General features: G+C 39.6%; 1 protein-coding gene across 1 annotated transcript in view; it reads right to left on the bottom strand.

Annotated features, from left to right (window-relative positions):
* ndrg3a (ndrg family member 3a) overlaps positions 1-18,500 on the bottom strand; it is a 93,211-nt gene extending 74,711 nt beyond the window's left edge. Inside the window, exons 1-2 of the mRNA XM_037532056.1 lie at positions 18,352-18,500; positions 7,072-7,136 (exon numbers count right to left, since the gene is read on the bottom strand). Coding sequence (XP_037387953.1) covers positions 7,072-7,128 — 57 coding nt within the window. The 5' untranslated portion in view covers positions 7,129-7,136; positions 18,352-18,500. The remainder of the gene's footprint in view (positions 1-7,071; positions 7,137-18,351) is intronic.
* Positions 18,501-27,590: the final 9,090 nt, after the last annotated feature.

Genomic DNA, 27,590 nt, shown 5'->3' on the forward strand with positions numbered 1-27,590 from the left:
ACTACAGTCCGGTACAGTGACTGCATTACTGCTGCCGCCTGTCCCAGCCTACGGCCGATCTCATGATCCCTCTTCCCGTCACTCATGAACAAGACCCCGAGATACTTAAACTCCTCCACCTGGGGCAGGTACTTTCCTCTTACCTGGAGTGGGCATGCCATCCTTTTCTGGGCCAAGACCATGGACTCAGACTTGGAGGTGCTGATCCACATACCAACCGCTTCAAACTCAACTGCAAACTGCTCCAGCGAGCGATGGAGGCATCCATGTGATTCCGCCAAAAGAACAACATCATCTACAAATAGCAGAAATGCCACCCTCCGGCCTCCACACATAATGCCCTCCTGACCCCGGCTACGCCCTGACACTCTGTCCATGAATATCACGAACAAGAGTGGAGACAGAGCACAACCCTGGCGGAGTCCAACGCTAACACTGAAAGAGTCTGACTTAATGCCGAGTATATGGACACAGCTCTCACTCCGGGACTACAGAGATTGGATAGCCCGGAGTAGTAGCCCTGGCACCCCATACTCCCAGAGGACCTCCCACAAGATATCTCGAGGAACACGGTCATAAGCCTTCTCCAAGCCCACAAAACACATGTAGACTGGGTTGGCAAACTCCCATGCACCCTCAACAATCTGTGAGAGGGTGAAAAGCTGATCCATCATTCCACGGCCGGGACGGAATCCACATTGTTCCTCCTCAATCTGCGGTTCAACTATCGGTCGGAGTCTCCTTTCCAGCACCTTTGCATAGACTTACCCAGGGAGGATGAGCAGTGTGATACTCCGATAAATGGCACACACCCTCCGGTCCCCCTTTTTAAAAATAGGGACTACCACACCAGTCTGCCAGTCCAAGGGTACACAATATCCAGAGCCTTAAGCATTTCTGGACGAATCTCATCCACCCCCAGTGCCTTGCCACTGAGGAGCTTACCAACTACCTCAGTGACCTCCACCAGGGAAATGGAATTTGACACCCCAGAAGCCTCTGGCCCTGACTCCCGTGAGGGAGGCACGTCTCCCGGATTAAGAAGTTCCTCAAAGTGCTTCTTCCACCGACCGACAATATCATCATTCGAAGTCAGAGTTTCTCCACCCTTGCCGAATACAGCTTGGGCACAGTCACCCCGACCCCTCCTGGACAGTTGTCCAGAACTTCTTTGAGGCTGAACGAAAGTCTTTTTCCAAGGCCTCACCAAACTCCTCCCATGCCCTGGATTTTGCTTCTGCCACCGTTGCAGCTGCCACCTTTTTTGCCTGTCGGTACCTATCTGCTGAATCGGGAGTCCTTCGGGCTAACCAGTCCCTAAAGGCCTCTTTCTTCAGCTTGACGGCCTCCCTCACCACCAGTGTCCACCAGGAGGTTCTTGGGTTACCACCCCGACAGGCACCCACAAGCTTTTGGCCACAGCTACGCCTGGCAGCTTCCACAATGGAGGTTTTGAATAGGGTCCATTCAGACTCCATGTCCCCTACCTCCTCCAGGACGTTAGAAAAGCTCTCCCGGAGGTGGGAGTTGAAATTATTCCAAACAGGGGCCTCTGAAAGTCGTTCCCAGCACACCCTCACTATTCGCTTGGGCCTACCTATCTGACCATCAGTTTTCCCTGCCATCTGATCCAACTCACCAACAGATGGTGATCAGTTGACAGCTCAGCACCTCTTTTCACCCTAGTGTCCAGAACATACGGTCCCAAGGCAGATGAAACAACAACAAAGTCGATCATTGACCTTTGACCCGAGGAGCTCTGGTACCATGTACACTTATGAACATCCTTGTGTTCGAACTTGGTGTTCATTATGGACAATCCATGCATGGCACAGAAGTCCAATAACAATTCACCATTCGGGTTTAGATCGGGCAGGCCGTTCTTCCCAATCATGCCTCTCCAGGTCTCCCAGTCATTGCCAACGTGAGCATTGAAGTCTCCCAGTAGGACTATGGACTCTGTAGGCGGGACCCTTTCCAGAACCCCGCCCTCTCGCTCCAAGAAGGCCTGCTCTTACTCTGACCTGTTGTTTGGTGCATACGCACAGACAACAGTCCAAGTTTTCCTCTCTGCGATTCTAATTCGCATTGAGGCGACCCTCTCGTCCACCGGGACAAACTCCAACTGCCTGGTCACCAGTCAGGGACTTGTGAGTATCCCCACACCCGCCCGGCGCCTCTCACCCTGTGCAACCCCTGAGTAGGACAGAGACCAACCCCTATCCAGGAGTTTGGTTCCAGAGCCGACACTGTGGGTAGAGGTGAGCCCAACTATATCTAGTTAGTACCTCTCAACCTCCTGCACAAGTTCTGGCTCCTTCCCCCCCAGTGAGGTTACATTCCATGTACCAAGAGCTAGTTTCTGCTGCAGGGGCCTAGGCCACCTAGGGCCCCCCCGCAATCTCCCACTGCCAATATGGCACTGCGCCGCTCCCCCATGCTGGACCTTGTGGGTGGTGGGCCCACATGGCCTCCCCACGTTGCCTCTTCGGGTTGGGCCCAGCCGGATTACGTGGGCTGCCCAGCCACCAGGCGCTCGCCGTGGAACACTACCCCCAGGCCTGGCTCCACGGGTAGGTCCCGGTGACCCTTTCCCCGGCAGGTTACACGATTTTTGTGCACAATATGCATGGAGAAACTTTGGATAAACTTTGGATCGTGTTAGTCTGGGCCTTCACTCCAGACCTGTTCACCCTGGGAGACCCTACCAGGAGCATATTGCTCCCGACGACTTAGCTCTGAAGATCCCTAGACCACACAAGCCCTTCCGCCACGACAAGGCCCCGATCCAGGAAGGGCACTGAGTGAGTCATTCTGCATTTTTAGATGGCGTGTTATTCCCAATGCCCGGAAAGCAATGTGTTTCTCTGCTGTGATATGTTGCTGTGGACATATAGTTGAAGACCACAGTGATTGTATACTGCTAGATAACTTTGGGATTGTAATGTGATGCTGTATATCTAGGTTTTGTAAGATCTAATGTTGTTGTCATCACTCAAACTCCTGGTTCCACTTCCACTTCACACAACATTATGTTAATTTGTAAATTGTGATTTCATTTGTGGTGTGCGTTTGTGCTTGGATCAAGTTGGCTACTGCCCCTACAGTTTGTGCCCCACCAGACTTTCTGTGGCAGGGATGCCACTACTATCACCTTACATTTACTAATACATTAAATATAGTGCCACCTGAGACTGAGAGCGCGTCACTGCGAGCGACTGAGAGCGCGTCACTGCGAGCGACTGAGAGCGCGTCACTGCGGTAAAGTTTTTTTTGTGCCATCAGCTTCTAAATCGACAAAAAGTGGTAAGTGGCTGAAATATCATGGCTTCTGCTGGTTGCTTCGTCTGCGCAGAGTGTGGCATGTCATAGCCTAACGCCCTTTTCCACCTCTAGCGATAGTGTTTGTACTAAGTGCCAGCTAGTCTGCTGTTTGGTGGAGAAGGTCGACCACTTAGAAATGCGTATCCAGGGATTATTAAGGGATAGGCAGCTAGAGGCAGCGTTAGCAGCTCTGGGTACCCTAGGGAGAGTTAGCACCCCCTCGACTCCGGCGTCAGAACCCTCACAACGGGGCGAATGGGTGACGACTCGGCGATCTAGCCGGAAAGCTAAGGCTAATGCTAACGCTGAGGCCAAAGCTAGCCCACCGGAACACCACGCTCCTCCTATTCACGTGTCAAACAGGTTTGCCCTGCTCAGTGAAGCAACCACTGTGAAGCCTGTTAAAAGCACTCTGGTCATAGGAGACTCGATTGTTCGACACGTGAAGTTAGCTACTCCTTTAGGGGCGCCAGTGGTTACATTTAGATGCTTATCGGGAGCCAGAGCGCCGGACATTAGTGGCAACCTTAGATTAGCTGATAAGAGATATTCGAGGATAGTCATTCATGTAGGGGCCAATGATATCCGTCTGCGGCAGTCTGAGGTAACTAAGGCTAATATTAGAGAGGTGATTAAACAAGCCCAGACGATGTCCGATGCCGTAATCTGCTCTGGCCCCATCCCAATGCGGCGCGGCGCTGAAGCCTACAGCAGGCTTACGGCGTTAAACTGCTAGATGTCCAAGTGGTGTTCCAAAAATCAAGTGGGCTTTATAGACAATTGGTTACGTTTTGAGGGCAAGCCTGGTCTTCTAGGTAGGGATGGTGTCCACCCCATGCGGGAGGGTGCTGCCTTACTTTCGTGCAGCATAGCTCATAGTCTTTTAGTTAGTTGGCAAAGTAGTGTAAACCGCTGCTGACAATCCAGAGCCGGGACCAGGCCGCAGACAGACAGGCTAAACCGACCATCTGCGATCCGCCTTGAGGCGTCACCCAAGATCAACTTTATAGAGACTGTGTCTTTGCCCTGAATAAAAACTAAATTTAATCATAGAAAAACTCAATCAGTCCGTTTAAATAACCTAATCAACATACATCCATGTTCTGATGATAGCACTAACACCTTAGATCTAAAACTTGGACTACATAATATAAGATCACTAAACTCTAAAGCAGTCATCGTAAATGAAATTATAAGCGATCATAAATTAGACTTTTTTTGTCTTACTGAAACGTGGGTTAGACCAGATGAATATTTAGCTTTAAATGAAGCCACGTCTGTAGGCTATAATTATGCACATAGGCCAAGATTATCAGGCAAGGGAGGTGGAGTCTGTATAATATACCAAAATACTCTAGATATTAGTCAGAAACAATGTGACACTTTTACTTCCATTGAGGTCCTCTCTATTCACGTTACAAATCCGGTCACAAAAAAAGAAGGCGTTTTCATTATTTAACATTTACAGACCACCAGGGCCATACTCTGAATTTATAAAAGAATTTAGAGACTTCGCTGCAAACCTGGCTGTGTGCAACGATAAAGTAATAATTGTAGGGGATTTTAATATTCCCTTTGAGAAGGTAGACGACCCATTAAAAAAGGCATTTACCTCAATCCTAGACTGTGTTGGTTTTACACAAAATGTAACAGGGCCTACACACTACAGTAGTCATACGTTAGATTTAGTTTTGACACTAGGTCTCAACATAGACAAGCTTAATATCGCAATACCGCAAACCACAGCAATCTCCGACCATTACTTCATTTCATATGAGCTACGACTTAGCCATAATATATATACATCCCCTAGTTATTCAATTAAGCGCTCAATAAAACCTTTTGCTGCCCTACAATTTATAGAAAATCTTCCAGAGTTATCAACCCCAGTCTCCACTGCATCAGACACAATGGAACTAGATTTACTAACCAATTATTTAGAAAATACCTTATGATCCACTTTAGAAAATGTGGCCCCACTTAAAAGAAAAAGAAAAAGGCAGAAAAAGCTCGCCCCATGGTACAACGATAAAACCCGGACCTTAAAAAAACAGCTCGGAAGTTAGGGCGGAAATGGCGTCAAACCAAACTGTAAGTGTTCCACACTGCCTGGAAGGACAGCCTTATAGAGTTTAGAAATGCTCTCACTAAAGCTCGCTCAGCATATCTGGCCTCGCAGATTGAGAATAATAAGTATAATCCTAGAATACTGTTTAATGTGATTTCCCAAATCACAGGCAGGTACTGAACCAGAAATCCCAGCAACTCTCACTAGTGAAGTTTTTATGGACTTCTTTAATAATAAAATTGAAAATATTAGACAACAAATTCAACCCACATTATCAAATTCAAATCCAGAAAAAAAAAAAATAATAATAATAATAATAATTCAAATCCAGCTTGGCGGTCATCTGACTTGGCTGATATAGAACAAAACACAGCTGTACAGATCTTACCTATCAGAATGATATCAGTTTGTTAGGGTAAACAATTTATCTTCCAATTATTCAAAAGTGAGATTTGGAATTCCGCAATGGACTATATTAGGACCATTATTATTTACACTATACATGTTACCGTTACAGTACCGGCACAGTTATAAGTAACCATGGCGTAAACTTTCATTGTTATGTAGACGATACTCAACTGTACATATCAGCCAAGCCTGATGACAAATACAGGTTAAAGAAAATGGAGGACTGTGTAAAAGACGTGAAAGGCTGGATGTCACGTAACTTCCTCCTATTAAACAGTAACAAAACAGAGGTTCTCCTTCTGGGTCCAAAATTAGCAAGAAGTAAATTACCAGACTTAATCTTAAATCTCACCGACTTTCCAGCCACACCTGGATCAGCAGCAAAAAATCTTGGCGTTATAATAGATTCAGATTTATCATTCGATCAACACATAGGCAGCATCACTAGGACAGCTTTTCTACATCTTCGTAACATTGCCAAGATAAGAAATGCCCTATCCCTGCGTGATGCAGAAACACTAGTACGCGCTTTTATTACTTCTAGGCTAGACTACTGTAACGCGCTACTGTCAGGATGCACGAGCAGTCCTCACTAAAACTAGAAAATTTGAGCATTAGTCCAGTGCTATCATCACTTCATTGGCTGCCTATTAAATTTCGCATTGATTATAAAATACATGGTCTTGCTCCCGAGTACTTACAAGACCTTGTTTCTCATTATGAGCCATCACGACCACTCAGATAACAGAGTGCTGGCTTATTAATAGTCCCCAGAATTCAGAAGGTTTCATCTGGGGGAAGAGCTTTTTCTTATAAAGCCTCCAAACTCTGAAATGATCTTCCAGAAACTGTTCGGGACACAGTCTCAATCTTTAAGACTAGGCTGAAAACTCACTTGTTCAGTTTAGCTTTTGGTAGCTAATGTTCCCCCTTAGATAAAGGCAGCAGATCCAGGGGTCCATGGACACAGGGAATTATAGTAAACTGAGACGCTGGTGCTGTTGTCCCGATGCGGTCACTCAAGTTTGTGGACGGTGGAGCGGAGGGATGCCAAACTGTTTCAGAGTGCTGCCGTGTCTGTGTCTCCTTCTGGTTCTCTCCTTTTAGTTAAGCTGTCATAGTCAGATCTGCCGGAGTTGTTAGCCACACTCTGTAAATGTTTACATTCCCTGTTTATGTACAAACGGATAGAATAAAACTAATTCCATCTACCTGCTTTCTTTCTGAGTATACAATCACCCATATGGCCGTGGTAATAGCATTTCTCTCACCTTGTTGGTCAATAGGGGCTTGATCTCGGTCAGCTGAACATCTTGTAGCTCATTCATCTCTGTGTCTATCAACATGCAGACAGAAAGAAATTTATTTCATACAACAGCAAAAACTACATCACTAGTAATCCTTAACTATCTAAGTCACTTAATTTTTGTTCACTTATATTGATGACCTATTGCAACATAAGTCAACAGAGAAGATCAGTACTGGACCCTTTCTGATAAAATATGGCTTGCTACTTATCCTTTAAAATTAAATCTGTAATAGGGCAACTAAAAGTTATATGGGGATACATGTAGATGAGTACTCATTACATCTGCTGGCAACCTGACAACAGAAAAGTACCATAGCCAAACATATAAATTGTTTGTCATAAAAGTGTTGTCCCTTTCAATGTGTTATCATGTTTATCATTTATCTATGTTAAGATACATCCATTGCTGACACAGGTGTACAACTGTGCACACATCCGTGTAGAAAAGCATTGCCAATAGAATTGAATTCTCTGGAGCAGGTGCACTTGAGCCTAAAGTGGCAGCTAGAGGGATATGAAGACTCATTCATCCATTTGTAATCCAGAATTAATCATCTAACATCAGTACCTGACCTCAGCAATGGTCTTGTAGCTGAATCCACTCAAATACTCCACAATATTCCAACATTTAGTGTAATGTCTTCCCAGTGGAGTAAAGTCTGTTATTACAGCAAAACAGGTTCAAACTCCCTAGTAATACTTGTGATTTGAGAAGAAACGCTACATGAGTAGGTGTTTACAAACTTTTGGACCGAAAGTGTATGTCTGCTAATTCATCTTATACAGTAATCAAGTAATCTTAAAGGCAAAATAACAAAACTTCCTGTTTCTTCTATTTGAACAGCATCTGTGCTTTAGAGAGGGATTGGAAAACGGTCACAAAAGTACGCATTATCACACACAATACATCCACAGAAGCTTCACTGAGTCCCAGCATCCCTAAAATAATTTTTTTTTAACGGAAGTTTGTCTCTGATGATGTCACATGTCACAATCCACTTTTTCTCTCCTGTCCTCATGTATCCATTTATTTTTCTTTTATAAGATAAAAATGGTAATGGTTGGTTTGTTTGTTGTATTTATCAACTGGCAGCACAAAGAGGGAGAGAGGTGAATAGAGAGAAGGGGGAGAGAGCAGAATAGAGAGCAAAAACCAGGTGAGAAAGTTGACTGTTAACATTAGTCAAGACTACATAGTTATAATGCAATGGCAGCTTCTGTTTCCTGCGCTCATATCCTGTTATCAAGTATTCTCCCCAACATCCTTCATTTATTTATGTCACTAATACTCCAATGGTTTGGATTATTTATTAGTATTTATTTCTATTTATGTCATTTTGTACAACCCGAATTCCAATTAAGTTGGGACGTTGTGTAAAACATAAATAAAAACAGAATACAATGATTTGCAAATCCTTTTCAACCTATAATCAATTGAATACACTACAAAGACAAGATATTTAATGTCCAAACGGATAAACTTTATTGTTTTTTACAAATATTCACTCACTTTGAATTTGATGCCTGCAACACATTCCAAAGAAGTTGGGACAGGGACATGTTTACCACTGTGTTACATCACCTTTCCTTTTAACAACACTCAATAAGTGTTTGGGAATTGAGGACACTAATTGTTGAAGTTTTGTAGCTGGAATTCTTTCCCATTCTTGCTAGATGTACAACTTCAGTTGCTCAACAGTCCGGGGTCTCCATTGTCATATTTTGAGCTTCATAATGCGCCACACATTTTCAATGGGACACAGGTCTGGACTGCAGGAAGGCCAGTCTAGTACCCGCACTCTTTTACTATGAAGCCACGCTGTTATAACATGCAGAATGTGACTTGGCACTGTCTTGCTGAAATAAGCAGGGACGTCCCTGAAAAAGACGTTGCTTGGATGGCAGCATATGTTGCTCCAAAACCTGTATGTACCTTTCAGCATTAATGGTGCCTTCACAGATGTGCAAGTTGCCCATGCCATGGGCACTAACACACCCCCATACCATCAAAGATGCTGGCTTTTGAACTTTGTGCTGATAACAATCCAGACAGTCCTTTTCCTCTTTGGCCTGGAGGACACGACGTCCATGATTTCCAAAAACAATTTGAAATGTGGACTCGTCAGACCACAGGACACTTTTCCACTTTGCGTCAGTCCATCTCAGATGAGCTCGGGCCCAGAGAAGCCGGTGGCGTTTCTGGGTGTTGTTGATATATGGCTTTCGCTTTGCATGGCAGAGTTTTAACTTGCACTTGTAGATGGAGCGATGAACTGTGTTCACTGACAGTGGTTTTCTGAAGTGTTCCTGAGCCCATGTGGTAATGTCCGTTACAGAATGATGTGGGTTTTTAATGCAGTGCCACTTGAGGGATCGAAGGTCACGGGCATTCAGTGTTGGTTTTCTGCCTTGCTGCTTACTTGCAGAGATTGCTCCAGATTCTCTGAATCTTTTGATGATATTATGCACTGTAGATGATGACATACCTAAATTCCTTGCAATTACGCGTTGAGAAACATTGTTCTTAAATTGTTGGACTATTTGCTCACACAGTTGTTCACAAAGTGGTGAACCTCGCCCCAGCCTTGCTTGTGAATTCAGGGATGCTCCCTTTTAACCCAATTAACCTGTTCACCTGTGGAATGTTCCAAACAGGTGTTTTTTTTTTAGCATTCCTCAACTTTCCCAGTCTATAGTTGCCCCTGTCCCAACTTCTTTGGAATGTGTTGCAGGCACCAAATTCAAAATGAGTGAATATTTGCAAAAAACAATAAAGTTTATCCATTTGAACATTAAATATCTTGTCTTTGTAGTGTTTTCAATTGATCATAGGTTGCAAAGGATTTGCAGATCATTGTATTCTGTTTTTATTTATGTTTTACACAACGTCCCAACTTCACTGGAATTGGGGTTGTAGTTGAATGCAACATATCTGTGTATGATTGTTAGTGCAAAGGGGGAGAGAGAAGGATGGAGCAAAAGGTGATCCTATTGGGTGCTCAGCACCCCTAAAGCTCTGATCATAGAATTACCCCTGTGAATAATTATATAAAACTGCTATGACTTTAAAATGTAGATTTGACTACAGCATTAAGTTTTCCATGCACTGCTACATGGTTACTATGGTAACTGGTATATAACAGACAGCAAACCCAAAGTGTCATAATTATAGCACAATGTTTTTTATCTCTCCCCTGAAGTCCACCTTTCACATTTATGTGGTTTTATGTAATCTCTCTTTATTTGCTTAACAGGGTTAACTTGTTGTTGTGTCTTGATATATGTAAATTACCTCTGCTGTGTATTGTCCCCCAGAGTAAATACTTAGATTTTTACAAAATCACAAAAACAATTCATTCAAAATTGGTTATTTTTGCAGATTAATTTCACATAAACTAGGAAGTACATGTTAAGATTAGAAACTTTAAAAAAGAGGACGATTAAGTTTTCCTTTAAATGTGCCTTTTAACAATTAAATTTAAACTGCAAATTTATTAAATGACTAATATCAACCTCACTGTTCATAGCAGCTGTCAGTTGAGTTTGCAGATGTAACCATAGAAACAAAGATTGTCAACATATATATATATATATATATACATATATATATACATATATATATATATATATATATATATATATATATATAAAAAAGTCTGATCCAATACTGATAATTTCACAATAATTATAGCAACACAAAACATGGTTGTAAGCAACATTTTTAGGTTTTAGGCCAAAATATTGTAACAGATTTTTATGATTATGCATTATTATTTATCTTCACATTGTCAGTGTGAATAAAACTGTTGCATTGGCCAGCCCAGCAAAGGGAATGCTTGCTAAGATGCAGTCAGCATATAGGCATACTGCTGAATGATCAACAAGCATCAAGAAACTCAGCCAGACCCTCTTTTCACTTATCACTCACACTTTGGAGTTTTACAAGGGAGGACTCAATATTAATGATCATGGTCTTCAGAGGCTGATGGTGACAGCTTCTAAACAGCAATAAAGATCTCATAGCTTATCAAAGGCCAGAAATGCAGGTACATTATAATATCTCAGCGGTCAAATTTTGTCTGGTTCACTTTGGGCTAATTACTTGACATTGTCCAATAAAAACCATGGATGAAAACATCTGATTCTAGAAACTCCAAACTGTGAGTTGGGTGTAACTGAACAATCAGCTTCTGTGCATGGAAACAACTGGCTGGTCCCTTATTTACCTATTTATTATTTTAAAAGGACACAATTTGCACTCATACTTAGTTATGATGTACAGATATATGTAAAGGTTCCAGGTTGCCTGGCCAATTTACATATTCCATTCATTTTTGAAGTGAAAAAAGTGAATATGATCACACAGAGTTCTTTTCTGCATATTTACTTAATTTTGGTTAAGCTTAAAAAATTGAAAAAGGTAACTGTGGTATGTGCAAAAGTTTGAACACTTATTACCCTAAATTAATCACCTGGAAATTGAGGAAAGAATGCCCATATGTAGAATCCCTGCTAAGAGGGAGCAAATACAGTGGTTCTAAATGCCAGTCCTGCATTTTTCTGTATTATCCCTGTTCTACTCACTATGTGAAGTGGTTTATAATTACCTTATAAACTGAACCAAGTGTTTCTAATTCAGAGAAGTACATTTTCACAGATCTAAATCAAACCAGATCTATCAAGCATTCAGTATGCTGTTGAGATTACAACTTTGTCCATTTAAAAGGCCTATATCGTGGAACACTGGATTTCCCTTTGATGTTGTATCAAACATTTCAAAAATGTACCATATGCTCCCCATTCAATACAGCCCAAGTTGCAAAAGCAGCTGTTTTGCAACGTTTTTGTGACATCACAAAAATGAAGGCATTTATCTGCCTTACATTTTACAGCAGTTTAGCCCCTCCTATTCAGATTAAGATATAAGGACTGTTTCAGCCTAGACTGTATTTTGAATGAGGCACAATATAGGGCAGCCTACCAGAATACATGTCATTTACATATATCAGTCTTTCACACAATAACAAATGAACTAATACATAATTACATTTGTAGCAAATGCCTCAAATGTCTTGTGGGGGGGGCGCAAATACAACAAAAACATAGATTATAGGCCATTTATTCATCAGATTTTGATGTATAAACATATTTTTGTCTTTCATTCAGATATCATATGCCTATGAGTGCAGTATTGCGCATATTAATGAACAGTAATGTCATTTTCTGATGTTACTTTTGAACTGAGGGGGAGTTAGTTCAACTTTAGTTAGTAATATTTTAAAATCATACCTTAAAAGGTGCTTGCCTATAATGTGATCACTATCAGTTTTTTAAAAAGATTAAAAGTTTTCATGTTTAAATACTTCAAAAATCAGAGCCCTTAAACCCTTAAAACTAATTTTTACTCAAAAAGACAAAATTATTCAGGAGTTCTTCAAAGAAATAAATGTATATTTGTGAGTATATATTGGATTTTATACTATTTTCTTTGAGATGCTGTTGGAGTAGTATTAACTTCTATAATAAGGCCTATTCAACCAAAAAAACATTTTCCATTAGTTCCAAATATTTTGTTAATTTCTTTCTTCATTTCTTTCCATCTTTTGTTCTTTCTTCCTTATGTATTTTTCTTAATTTGTTCATTCTTTACTTCATTTCTACTTCCTTTTTCTTTCTTCATTCTTTTTTCATCTCTGCCTTTTTCATTCTCTTTATTTTGTTTTTACCTTCCCCTTCTTTTATTAATTATTTCTTTGCTTTTAATCCTTCCCTCATTTCCTTCTCTTTTCTTCCTATTCTTTTTTAATTTATTGTGCTCTTTTTCTTTCTCTTCCTTATAACCTTCCTGTAAGTCTTTCCTTCCTTTTTGTCCTTCTTCCCTCTGCTTTTTGTCCTTCCTTCTATCCTTCTTTTTTCTTCATTTTTCTAGCTGCAGCTGTACGCAGCAGAGTGTTGTAGCAAAGTTCATTAGCAAAGCTCTCTGTAGTGGCAGAGTGCAGCTACCGCACTGGAACTCCTTCCTCACTCTGCACACACACCGAGGGCTGATGGACACCTTGCATGCTGATGCATTCTGACACATCCATCATGCTGCTTGTGATAAATTTTAGATATACTCATTCAGCTCAATTAGGGATAAAAAACATACACGCATACAATCACGCACACATAATACACATGTTAAAATTTGTCTTTGCCCTCCTTTGCATACAGTGAAACAGCACTCATTTAACTCTGAAAGCCTTGACTGAATTGCATTCCTTGTAGTGAGATCAATTTGTCTCATAATGGCTTTATGAGATTTGTAAGAGCCATTCATCATACTGATTTTAGGGTCTAATTTTTTTAATCCTCAACAACAGTGTTATCACTCCTTACTTTCTCCTGAAGTACATGAGTGCACACACACACACACACACACACACACACACACACATACATATCCACAGTCAAGACAGAAGACATTTCATTTCAAGCATTTTCCTTTGGTCTCATGGTATTAAATGAAACATCTAAATCCATAAAAAATATTAATTACACATCCATTCTTAAAATCAAAGGATCCTATATGATTAATTGATGAATATTTATAGGAAAAACATGTAATTGGCATAGAGCCTTTACACTATATGGAAGTTCCGTAACTTTAAAAAGGTCCATCTCACTCACATAACTCTTTTACAAAAAAACAGTTCTTTAAAGAACACCCACTAAAAGGCTCCCTGAGGAACAGAAAGTGATTCTTCTTTATTTTGGCCAAAAGGAGACAAATATTCACCTTTTTCTGGCTAGCCTGAATGCTGAACATAGTATTCCAGACTGCCAGTAAAAAGTGTGCTGTCATGTACATAGCACCTGGGTGTGTGGCTGCTTTTGATTGGGCTCATCTATAGGTAGATCAAGCTCTGTGTAATCCTGTAGGATTAGGACTAGTGATAATATAGGCTGTAAGTCAAATTGGAAAAGGAAAAAAGGAGAAACATGATATTACTTATTTTATTTATTAATATTATTTTTCCCCACCCGTAGGTGCACAATTTTTAGTTTTTTTAAGGTTCCAAAAAAACACTACACTTACATCAAAGATTACACATAGATTATTTGTAGAATATTGTGTTTCAAATTCCATAGTATGAATTATCCTCTTGTGTTTAGTGATGGTTAACGAGTTACTGTGGTAAGTCACCAGTGATGTCAAAAAAAAACTGTCAATTTTTATTGATTTATTTAATGCAAATTAGACAATGGTATTCACAAATAAGAACATAACTGAACTTGAGTGATACGATATTACATACTGTGAGAATAGAATGTGACTAACATCACATTTATTGTACCTACAATAGATGAAACTGTTGTCGACAGGCAGCCTATGAGCTGCACCACTTAACCTACTCAGTGCTGCAGGGAGCTATGTATGCACAAAAAGCCTACTTACTCAGTAGTTGCCGGTTTTTCAAAGTTGTTCGTGGGAGTGTTTGCTGTTTTCTCCACTCTATTTTGCTAGTCTTTTGGGGCTTTTTTAATTTGCTGTTGCATAATTAGTTACAACCGCTGGGGTACAAATATCTCCCGCTTGCAATTCCCAGTGAATACCATAGACCATATCATCAGCTAAATGTGGACCAAAGTGCATTATTACCAAGCAATGAACAGAAGAATGTGAGCTTACATTACTGGTGGCCGCTGAACCACTGAAAACTAACATTATCTGACTTTCTGAATCTCTGAAGAAACACTCAAAAAAACACAGCAGCTCTGAGAAAGATCTTTCTACTGCTTATCATAGAGCAAAAATACTGACTGTTGCCACCAAAATTTAATGTGTACCTTTGTCAAGTTTTTCCCCTGCACTTTTTAAAATGTTACATTCACCATCCATGTCTACAGCTAAGGACAGGGATCCTTTTTTTGCCACAAACAGTGTTTACATACTGAATCAAACTAATTTATTTAAAATTAAATGGTGAGGTAAATTAGTTTTTTTTCATTATATGAGCTCTAACATTAATTAGGACATTTAACACTATACATTTAATAATCAAATTACAATGACTGAAATATTAGATAGCACTTTGATTCTGGTAAAAGTGGGGTATTTCAAGTGTCTTTTGTACAGTTTCAGTATGGGTTAAGATCTCTGCAGTGAACAAGGGTTGGCTATATGGCCAAAATCTGACCATAAGACATTTCTACAGTACACAATATCTATTAACTCTGTGTAAGATATTTAGTTTTAATAGAACACACCTGCACAACAGTGTGACAAATTTAGTATTTGAAACAAAAGTTAATTTAAGAATGAACAGAAGAAAAAAATCTAACTATTGGTAAAAAAAATTATAATAATAAAATAAGAAAATATGGGCTGACATCCAATTAGCTACTTAGTACTATGCTGCTGAAAGCATAGTGTGAGCAGCAACACATTCAATAAAATGAGATTAATTAGATAATATGTATAAAATCACTTTAATGAAATTCTGCACTTCTCTAAGAAAACAAACATTTGCTCAGATGTTTAAATGCTAGCTTGTCACCTCTAGCCCATGGTTGCCCAGTTCTCCACACCAGCGTCTTTGGAAATAACCAGTACTGTGTGAGACCAACATTTCATTCACATTCCGGTCACAATGGCTCCTAAATAAATTATTCATTTTTCAGCAGCAGGAAAAAAGTAGAATACACAATTTCTATACACATATAATTAAATACACAAATACACAACTGAATTTCGTAGAAAATTACACAGTAGCATGTTTCAGTATTTACTGTGTCTACACTTTGCCTTCAATACAGCTTCTATTCTTTTCACTTGCTTTTAGTTTTTCAAAAAAAAATCCATATTAGCATTAGATGCCAGCTACAGAGATTCTAAGCTATGATTAGGCAACATTTTGATTCATCTTGCTGAAAGTGTTTGTGTGAGTTCTGTAGCTTGGCAGAATTACATCCACACCTAAATTTGTTCTGTCATGTGCAACAATCATTTGTAATTGAAACACTGAAATTAATTTTGGTTCTATTGTTGAGTGTAACCAACTTGATTTTGCAACGAATTAACTGCATTTTTTTTTACTGCACTTCAGTTTATCTGCTAAATTAAAAAAAATTAAACAGCCATGTCTTTTGCACAAGCACATCTTATGTCATGCTTTCTCCAAATTTGTTAAATAAACAGTAATTGTGTTTTAAAATGTGCAAAGTGTGCTCTATGTAGAGGGTGTGTACAACAAACCATGTATTTTGACCAAAAGTGCTCATAATTTTGCAAACAACTTTATCAGCCTTTGCCATAACAAAAAGAGTCTTAAGTTTAATTCTATGGGACAAAGAGATGTTGAAAAATATTCATCTAAAAGTGCATGATACATGGTACATAATACCACTGAAGTATGCGGAACACCAAACAAAACCCAGGAAAAATGTAGGATATAAGCCCTTTAGTACTTTATTAAACAATGACTTTGCTATGCCTCATCACAAATACAAAGAAAAAAATCGAAATAGGTAGACATTATTGAAGTCACTATTCTCTTCCACATTAAATGACTAATTAAAAAAACAAAATACATGCCTACATTTATTCCAATATTCAGTTTGTAAAAGACTCATTATCATTAGCATCTATTCAGATACTTCAGCATCAAAGTACAGGAGGTAAATCATCTTCATCAGTAACTTCAATCCAAACCATTTGTGTTCTTTTCCAACATACTACAGATAGCTTTTACTAATTAAGGATGTGTTTGTGTGATCTGTGTTTTCATTAATTAAATCAAAAAAAGCGAACCAGAGCCTTCACATTTTCATGGGTCTACTTGATTACCATGGGCTTCACTAGTTTTCTCTGAAACATAAAACATGTATAATTCTCCTCATAGCCACATGTTGATGAGAAAACATCAAGAAACAATGATCTATTCAAGTAGATTTCCATATTTTTTTCTTCAAAATTCATGATTTATTGTAATTCATTTATTGAAATGAAAACAAGTCATTTAAAATAGTTTGGTGTGGCATGGTGCATTGCAGAGAAACATACCAACTTACTGGTGATGGGGGTGGAAACAAGGGGTTGCAATGTCTACAACACAAATACAGCATACTAGCTGCCCTGCATATTATCTCTCCACCATGAATGGCTTTAAAAATGGTTCAAGCCAAGATCTTTTTCATAGGAACTACCATAAAACAATGTTTCAAGTGTGAAGCAGTATTTTTATAATCAATTTATGTAATAATTATCTGTGGTACAGCCAAGAGGCACAAAAGGCTTTGGTTTCTATCAGGTATCTTAAAAAACCAGATTCTTCTTTATGTTTGTGTAAAAACAATAGTACAAACGTTGTTGAACTGTTGTTTAGGCGTCAACAATTGTACAATTCAAGGCTGCTTTGAATGCTTGTGGAGGTGTTTGCAACAATAACAGACTGGTTCCATGTATAAACACTCAGCTTTGCTAACTTAAGAGAATGCCTCCTGGTTACATGCGCACATCTTTCCGCAACAACCTTGGCGTGCGCAGGTCACCTGAACAATGTCATTACTTTGAGGCTACAAGTTAGGGGTCAGACATGACCATATGACCTTACCTCTCTCTGTCTATTCATCTTCATACAACAGATACAGCTGGTCTACGCTTGTTGAGTGGTATGTATACGTACACCAAGGAAGTAAACTCGAACCATAAAAATCTAAATTGTTGCCTTTGACTTACTCGCATATTGGGAAAGGGGTAGGGGGCTTAGATGTGACTCAATTAGTCGGTTGTAGACTTTCATAAGGAATGAATTTGCACCAACCCACAACAGCTGGTTTATTATGAGAAACATCGTAGGATATGGCGGTACAAGCCATCTTTGCGTGGCCTATAAATAATAAGCCTGTGAGAACAACCTATCAAGACATAGTATTGCAATACACGAATTACAATTAAACACTACTTCAAATTCGATCTAAAGTTTCGTTATTTTTCAGTCCCATTTCAATTCGTGTTGTTGGGTACAGAAATAAAGATACAGCAGTGAGCTATGGTTAAAGAAAATGAACACTAGGCATGTTTGCAACGGACGTAGACGTGGTTAACTATAACTGTTAGAGGCGTCTTAGCATATCGACATGTTTTACGAAAATCTTTAACTGACAGCCTTCCCCGTTTTCTTTAACGTTACAGCGCGACGTTCACTTTCCGCAGACACTATGTATTATTTAAGCTTATGTCTATTAGTGTTTCACTCACCTCTAAGGAAGAAAGCGCAATTTGCTCGGAGTCATACAAACGCTACGGCTGCAGTCCACCGCACACTCAGGCTTGCGCTGTGGTTCTATTTTGATATTCATTATGGGCGGAATAACCCTAGATACATCACGCCTGTGACATTACAGATGACACGAGCAAAGGGCCACACACGTACGCTTTAGCGCCCTCAAGAGGATTGGTCGTTCTGACTTAATCATTTACCGAGGATTTGTGACACCGAGCAAACTGTGGCAAAAGATGTAGCGCAAATTCTAAAAAAAATATATTTTAGAATTGGAAGTCATTTAAGCAGAGGAATCTTGAAAGTATAAGCTTAAAAATTAAATAATCAAATACACACTTCCACCATCAAAGATTTAAACGTAGAAAAATAAGTGCTGCTATTATCAGTGTGATTCAATACATTTACATTATGCACGTGACACATTAATGGCTCATTATCTCGATGGATTCCTTTAAAACTACACAAAAGAGAAAGCTAATTTAGTTGAAGTGCTGATAATTATATACTACATACTACAGAAATTATAATTATACTTAGAATCAAAAAAATAGAAACGCTACACAGAAGTGCATGTATTTAAATGTTTTATTTAATTAGAATTTTTTTTTTACATACACTAATCCCAGCTTCAAAATCCAAAGCTAATGTTTTGTTTTGGTTGGTCGATTTCTCAGTTGACTGACTTAATAAGATGCATAAAGCTTAACTAGATGGAAGGACAGTCTGCCAAATGCTTGCTCCAGCTCTAATATTACCAGAATATCTGGCATCGGCGCTGCATTTTGCTTACTTAGGGCTCAATATCCACCAGTAGTAAGCAAATTCATATAATGGGAGTAGATGGATGGAACTATTATCAAGAGAGCCATCAATGGAACTTGCCATTTAAAAATGATATTTGAACGCGATGACTACAGCTGCGGAGTCAGCCATCACAGCATATACCATGTGAGCAGCTAGGATTCAGCTGGGTGAGCAGGTAGTTTGAAGGGCACGAACATGGATACAACTAGATAAAGCAAAGAAGGAATCTCAATGTCATAATTAGCATATGGTATCTTTAAAACTCATCAAGGGGAATGTAACGATACTATAACGTGCCAAAAGAGTCAGACGCTTGCGGATAGGAAACACATTTGAGGCTTTACTGTTAGAATCAGAATCAAAGTTCGTAGTCACAAGACAGGCAGGGGTCAATTCCAAAAAGAGCAGCAAATACAAACAGACAATCATAACCAAGGGCAAACTATCTAGGAGGGTTAAGCAAAATGGCAGTGTCGAGGAAGACAGGCAAAAAGGTCAAAAACAGAAGTCAAACAAGAAAGGCAAACAGTCCAAAGGGGTAAGGCAAGAGAAAGAGTCGAAAAACTGAAAGCAATAGTCATAAACAGTATAAAAGCAAATAACAGACCGCTCAGTAGATCACAAATGATAGGATACCTCGCAATCAGCTATGAATAAAGCTCGCACTTATAAATTAGGTCATATGACATGAGGCACAGGTTGAGAGAATCAGTATTCAGGAGATGTAGAGTGTTGATTGGATCATAAGGAAAGGTCAGGAGTCATGTGATCTCTCAGATGGTTCTGGGAGATAGAGTCTGAGTGAGACTCTGTGTGTGAGGGAATCTCAAGAGTCATGTGATCTCCCAGAGGATTATGGGTGATGGAGTCCGGGTTCGTCTTGGAGCTGGATGGATGCGTGGCAGATACACAAATTCAAGAACATTATGTGTACAGCTGTTTTGCATTAATTACAATATATGACCAATACAGAATTATTAAAAAATGCAAAATTTTTGTATTGATTAACTTTTTACTTTATTTTTTGGTCATTCGTAAAACAGTGCTTTTTAAAAATGTATAAAATAACAAACAAAAGTGTAAGCTGTAAATGAAATGTGTTTTGTTAAAATATATATAAAAATAAAAAAGTAACACTTCAAGGCTATCTCAGAATTCAATTAACTGTGCTTTATAAGTTCACTTATAATCAGATCTTTTGTTTCTGCATAAAAAGTGTGGCTCTTATGTTCTGGCTAAAATTATTGAGAGAGGGGATTTTCTAACAAGGTTCAATCAATCCCTGCAAATTGAATCCATGTACAACCCAAATACACATGCAAATGGGAAGTTATAAGCATCCCTGTAAAGTAAGTTTTTTGTGGCCCATTCAGAATCAGCAATTAGTGGCTGCTTGATTTAGACAAAGTTGAAGTTTTCTTCAGGTGCCAGAATCTAACTGCCGCACCAGTTAAGTTAGAATGAAAAATTCAAATAAGAAGCTGGAAAATAAGAAGCTAAGTTTAGCTTCACCGCTTCACCTAAAGTTGGCTAACCAAACCAGTTCTGAGAGCTACTGTGATTTTTAATGGTTATTACTTTTAGGGATATGATGATCTATATTAAATAGAACTATAGAAACCATTCTCAGTATCACTGGTATCATGCATTTTGTAGCATGAAATGTAACTGTATTTGTATTTATATAGCTGTCAGTATTGACTGTATGAGTTTTGTTGCAAATGAGAATGAAATAAGAAAAAATTAACAGGGATAAATAAACAGTTTTGTCTCAATAAAGTGCATCCTATCAGTGATCTCTCTAAATCTGGGCACATTGAATCTGCACAGATTCAGTCTTCTTCTTCTTTCGGCTGCTACCTTTAGGGGTCGCCACAGTGGATCATCTGCCTCCATCTTGCCCTATCTACTGCCTCCTCTACTTTTACACCAACCATCTCCATGTCCACCTTAACTACATCCATAAACCTTCTCTGAGGTCTACCTCTTCTCCTTCTATCCGGCAGCTCCATCAACATTCATTGCCCAATATATCCACTATTCCTCCTCAACACATGTCCAAACCATCTCAACCTGGTCTCTCTGTCTTTATCTCCACCTTCACTGTCTCTTTGATCTGCTCATTTCTAATCTTGTCCAGCCTTGTCACTCCCAACGAAAATCTCAGCATCTTCATCTCCACCACCTCAAGCTCAGCCTCCTGTCTTTTAGACAGAGTCACAGTCTCCAAACCATACATCATAGCAGGACGCACTACTGTCTTGTAAACCTTCCCTTTCACTCTTGCTGCTATCCTTCTGTCACACATCAGCCCTGACACCCGTCTCCACCCACTCCATCCTGCTTGCACCCTCTTCTTCACCTCTTTTCTACACTGCCCATTGCTCTGGATGGTTGACCCAAAATATTTGAAGTCACCCACCTTTACGGCCTCCTTCTCATTCACACACATGTATTCCGTCTTGTCTCTACTGACCTTCATTCCTCTCCTCTCCAGTGCAAACCTCCACCTCTCCAGATTCTCTTCCACCTGCTCTCTACTCTCACCATAGATTAAAATGTCATCTGCAAACATCATGGTCTTTGGAGCCTCCTGCCTGACCTCATCTGCCAACTTTTCCATCACCATTGCAAACAATAAGGGGCTCTACCTTCACCTTGAAACCATTTGTCACTCCAACTGCACACCTCACCACTGTCTCACTATCCTCATACATGTCCTGCACCACCCTAACATACTTTTCAGCTACACCTGACTTCCTCATACAGTACCACAGTTCCTCTCTTGGCACCCTATCATATGCATCCTCTAGATCCACAAAGACACAATGTAGCTCCTTCTCACCTTCTCTGTCCTTCTCTACCAACACTCTCAATGCAAAAATGGCATCTGTGGTACTCTTTCTGGGCATGAAACCAAACTGCTGCTCACTGATCTGAACCTCTCGCCTTAGCCTTGCTTCAACAACTTTTTCCCATACCTTCATGGTGTGGCTCATCAACTTTATACTTTATACCTCTGTAGTTACTGCAGCTCTGCACATCACCCTTCTTCTTAAAAATGGGGACCAGTACACTGCTTCTCCACTCATCAGGCATCCTCTCACTCTCCAGGATTTTGTTAAACTGCCTGGTTAAAAAGTCCACAGCCTTCTCGCCTAAACATCTCCATACCTCCACAGGTATGTCATCTGGATCAACTGCCTTTCCATTCTTCATCCTTTTTAAAGCTGCCCTCACTTTCACCTTACCAATTCTCTGCATTTCCTGATCCACTATCTCTACCCCCATTGTCCTCCTCTCTCTCTCGTTTTCCTCATTCATTAGTTCTTCAAAGTACTCCTTCCATCTACTCAACACTCTCTGTTCACTCACTAGTACATGTCCCTCTCTATCCTTTATCAGCCTATCCTGCTGTACATCCTTTCCAGCTCTATCTCTCTGTTTAGCCAAACGATACAAGTCCTTTACTCCTTCTTTACTGTCCAGCCTCTCATACAGCTCATCATAGGCCTGAGCCTTTGCCTTTGCCACCATTCTTTTCGCTATCCGACTAGCCTCGCGGCTTTTGCCTTCATAACTGCCTTAATTCTTCGTGGCATACTTTCAACAAGGTGTTGGAAACATTCATCAGATATTTTGTTTATTTTATTTCAGTTACTGTTGCTTTCTATCATCTCGAACCAGTCTGCTCATTCTCCTCTGACCTCTCACATCAACAAGGCATTTTCGTCCACACAACTGCTGCTCACTGAGCATTTTCTCTTTTTCAGACCATTCTCTGTAAACACCAGAGATGGTTGTGTGTGAAAATCCCAGTAGATCAGCAGTTTCTGAAATACTCAGACCAGCCCATCTGACACCAACAACCATGCCACATTCAAAGACACTTAAATCACCTTTCTTCCTCATTCTGATGCTCAGTTTGCACTTCATCAAGTTGTCTTGACTACCTCAACATGCCTAAATGCACTGAGTTGTGGCCATGTGATTGGCTGATTAGCTATGTGTGTTAACAAGCAATTGAACTTGCTTGTTCAATAATTTAATAATTTAATAATTAGCCTAATATTATTGTACCTAATAAAGTGGCCAGTGAGTGTATGTCATTAGTTCCTATACAGTTTACTGCTATGGGCCTCTCTGAAACTTCATTTAAATAATCACAAAGATTCAATGTTTAATTTTACTGAATACAGTCACATGCTACCTAATGAGGCCGAGATGTCAGTAATCATTGAGCTCAATAATTTTTATGTGGTAAAAAGGTTATAGTTGTATCTACAGACCTCCACAATTAAATTGCCATACATTTGAAGAAAAAAACTAATATTCTTAGTAAAATCACAGAGGAAAATAAAATTTGATAAATCAGGGGAGATTTTAATATTAAATACCTTCTTCAGCAGTAGTCATCTAATGACAATCAGTTAAGTGTACAGTTTTTCCCCTGATAAACCAGCCTAGTAGAATAACATTAAATACTAATACATTAATTGATAATATTATCACCAACATAACTGCGGTATACAGTACTAATGGTGTACTATATGTTGATATTTCTGATCATCTTTCAGTCATTCCCACAGTAACTACAGCTATACACAGAGCTACAGTGACTATTACTGCCAGAAACTTCAAAAATAGCAACAATAACAAATTCATTGAATACATTTCAAACTGTACCTGTAATGATGTTCAAACTCAAAGTGATGCATGATATGCCTACTCTGCATTTAGAGGGATTATTATTCAAGGTATTGATTAGTCATTTCCATTTATAAAGAAGCATCTCAAAAAACCTAAAACCTTTTAAGTCCTGGATCACCAATGTAAAAAACACAAACTTTACAGGAGTTATTTGATGAATTGAACCCCATTAATGTACAGAACACATGTTACATTTTGAAGTAAACTACAGCACACTCAAAAAAGCAAAACAACAATATTACAGCAATACATTCAAGAGACCCTAGAATAACATGTACCGCATATGGGAAGCTATCAATGAACTAGGAACTATGTGCACCCAGACTACATATGTTAAAGAATTTCAGTTTCAAACACTCACTGCAGTTATTAGTACTCAAAATGAAATTGCCAAAGAATTCAATGATTTTTTGTTCAGGTTGGACTCTGTAGTTAGCAAAATACCCACTACTCTGCTACATCTTCCTGAGTCTTCACTTAATGCTTTCAAGTTTTGGTCCATAATTTTAATGGAACAGAACAATGTCATAAACAAACTCAAGAATACTGCTGCTGGTCTGGATAATTTCTGGCCATTGTTGTCTCTCATCATTTTCAAAACCATTACTTTACCTTATCAACCAATCTATAAGCTCTGGCATATTTCCTGTTGAAGAGAAATGGGCAAAAGTTATCAAATTAAATAAATCAAATGACCCAATAATATTCTCAAATGACAGGCCTATATCTATTTTTCTTTATATTTCCAAAGTTTATGAAAACCTTTTATATATTTGTATATACTATATAAACTATAAATCATTTAGCAATTATATTGTCAACAGTTTGGTTTCCGGGAGAAATATTCTACTGGTGGCTGTGGTTCAGCTAAAACTTGATAACAACTTGATGATAATGAAATAACCATGTGAGTCTTTATTGATTTATCCAGGGCATTCGACATAGTTAATCACAGCATCCTGCTACAGAAGTTACAGTACTATGGCTTTCAAAATGTGAATAATGAGTTAGAAGCTTTTATTTACATAGAAAGCAATGTGTCTTATGGCAGAGCTCCTGCTTTAGTCTAAACAACATAGATTGGAGGATTCCTCGAGGGACACCTATTATTTTTAATATAATGTATGTTAATGATCTTTACTTGGCAGCAAAGAATGTATTCTTTATTTTGTTTACTGATGACACCAATATGTCCCTACCTGATAAAGACTGAAATAAATGAACCTATATGATCTATAAATTAAGAATGATCAAATATTAATCACTGAAACCAGCCATTAGGGGTGTACTTTGTGTACTTCCAGGGCTGGACTGGTAATCTGGCGTACCGGGCATTTTCCCGGTGGGCCGACAGTCCTCAGGGGCCGATGCTGTTGGGTTTTTTTCTTCCCTTATTTTTTAAAAGACCGGCCCACAATTTAGAGAGGGTGGCCCATTGGCCCACCTTCAATATAGACAGTGGACTGAACCAATCAGGATAAAGGACGAAAGCGGCCCCACCCTCTCTCTGCGTGGTCCGCTGTAACTTCCGCTACATTCAGTGTTCAGCGCGTATGTTAGGAGAGGCAGCATGGAGAAACAGAAGCGGCAGAAAGGGGGAGCGGAGAAGTTACGTGCAAAGAAATTGACGAGTCTCACTGTAGATGCTGCAAAATGTGTAAAAATCACAGACGTGTTCGCTGCTGTAGCCACCACGTCCTCTGTAGGTGAAGATAGCAGCAGCAGCAGCAACAGACAAGGAGAGGAGCAGCCAAAGATGCAGGCTTTTGAAAGGGAAGCCGAGGGACAGAGCAAGAAAGCGTAATACGTAAGCAGATAATAACGTTATCGCGGGGGCAGCATCCTAAGCAATGAGGCCCAGACCTCCCTTTCCCCAGCCACTTCCACTAGCTCTCCAAGGGGGATTCCGAGGCGCTCCCAGGCCAGCTGGGCGATATAGTCACGCCAGCGTGTCCTGGGTCTTCTCCGGGGTCTCCTCCCAAGTGGACTTGCCCGAGGGAGGCGTCCAGGAGGCATCCTAACCAGATGCCCGAACCACCTCAGCTGACTCCTCTCGATGTGAAGAAGCAGCGGCTCTACTCCGAGTCCCTCCCGGATGACCGAACTTCTCACCCTATCTCTAAGGGAGAGTCCAGACACCCTGCGGAGGAAACTCATTTCGGCCGCTTGTATTCGCGATCTTATTCTTTTGGTCATTACTAGTACTATCTGGCAGCCACGGCACCTCATTCTCATAAAATAACAAACGGTTAAGGCTGCGAAGTGTTGGATGAGCAGCAAGTGTCCTTTTTAGGCTACATCATAGCATTTTAGATATTTAGGTTAAAGGTATGTTGAAAGGTTGCATAGTAGTTTGAATTTGTAGCCTCTATGCTGTGGTTCAACATGTTTTAAAAAGCACTCAAACAAGTGAAATAACAGATCTTAAAACTGATAAATGATAAGTACAAGCTTTGCAATTTAAGCTTTACTAATAGTAAGTACTATTTACTAGTAAGTGTATAAAGTATAAAAGTAATATTAGCAAAAGGTATGCCCACACTGAATAAGAGTAAAACAGTGTTGAATGCTTTTAAGGCATAGTTGCGTTGCATGAATTCATAAAGCAGCCCTGTTTGTAGCCTGATACAAATACGTTATAGCTGTTTAAAGGAGGGAGCACCTTTAACCTGAAGAATTAGAATTGAGCTGTTTCAGAGAAATAACAGAGAAATATCAGAGAAATAACAATAGACACTAAACTTCTTATATTTAATATGTTGATGATACATTATGCTTGAAATAGACTATACCTAAGGACGTAGAACTACAGTATGTGTTGAGTAAATTTACTTATTTGCTTTCCACAATAGTTATTTGATAGACTTCTAAAGTAATGATTAACTGTAAATTTCTAATACGCCTAGTTTGTGCAGTTTTTCCAGGTAGTTCCAAATATTTTTATTTTTAATTTAGTTTGTTAATTAAGTTTTTATTTTACCACTTAATAAATTGTAATAATCTCTCCCTCTCTTCCTGTCTAGTCAAGCCAGGCAGTTGAGGTAGCAGTTGAGGAAAGAGAAGAGAGACTAGACTTATTTTTCCCATCCTGAGCCTGCTAGAATGCAAGCATTTTTAAATCATCACCCAAAGCAAGATGCTACAAACCCTGTAGTGAAGAAGGTGTTCACTAACAAAGATGGCACAAGCAGGAAGTGGCTGACATACTGTAATCAACGTCATGCTTTATTTTGTTTTTTTATGCTTGGCCTTTAGCAATCCAACTGATACCAGCACATTCATAACTGGAATGTCAGACTGGAGACATGTCCACCAGAGAGCTGAAGAGCATGAAAAAAGCATAGTGCATAGAGCTTGTGCTGAAGCGTATTTTTTTAAACCGCTCAAAAGCTGACATAAACAGTCTACTTAGGGGAAGGCAGCTAACGGTTCATAGAGAGCAGATCAAGAGGAGGCGCCAGGTCTTAGATTGTGTTGTGGAAGTTGTCGGAGTAATAGGGAAGAGGGGCCTGAGCTACAGACAGGAAGAAAATGAGGCTGCTTATACTTTGGAGGTCAATAGCCTTGACCATGGTAATTTTTTTGGAAATCATCACTTTACTGGGGAAATATGATGTGGCCTTGAAAGAGCATCTCAGTGAAGTGATTGAAAAAAGTAAAAAAACTACATGAATCAGCATCAGGCACAAGAGGCAGAGGT

This window comes from Pygocentrus nattereri, chromosome 21 (assembly GCF_015220715.1).
Source record: "Pygocentrus nattereri isolate fPygNat1 chromosome 21, fPygNat1.pri, whole genome shotgun sequence".
Taxonomy (NCBI): Eukaryota; Metazoa; Chordata; class Actinopteri; order Characiformes; family Serrasalmidae; genus Pygocentrus; species Pygocentrus nattereri.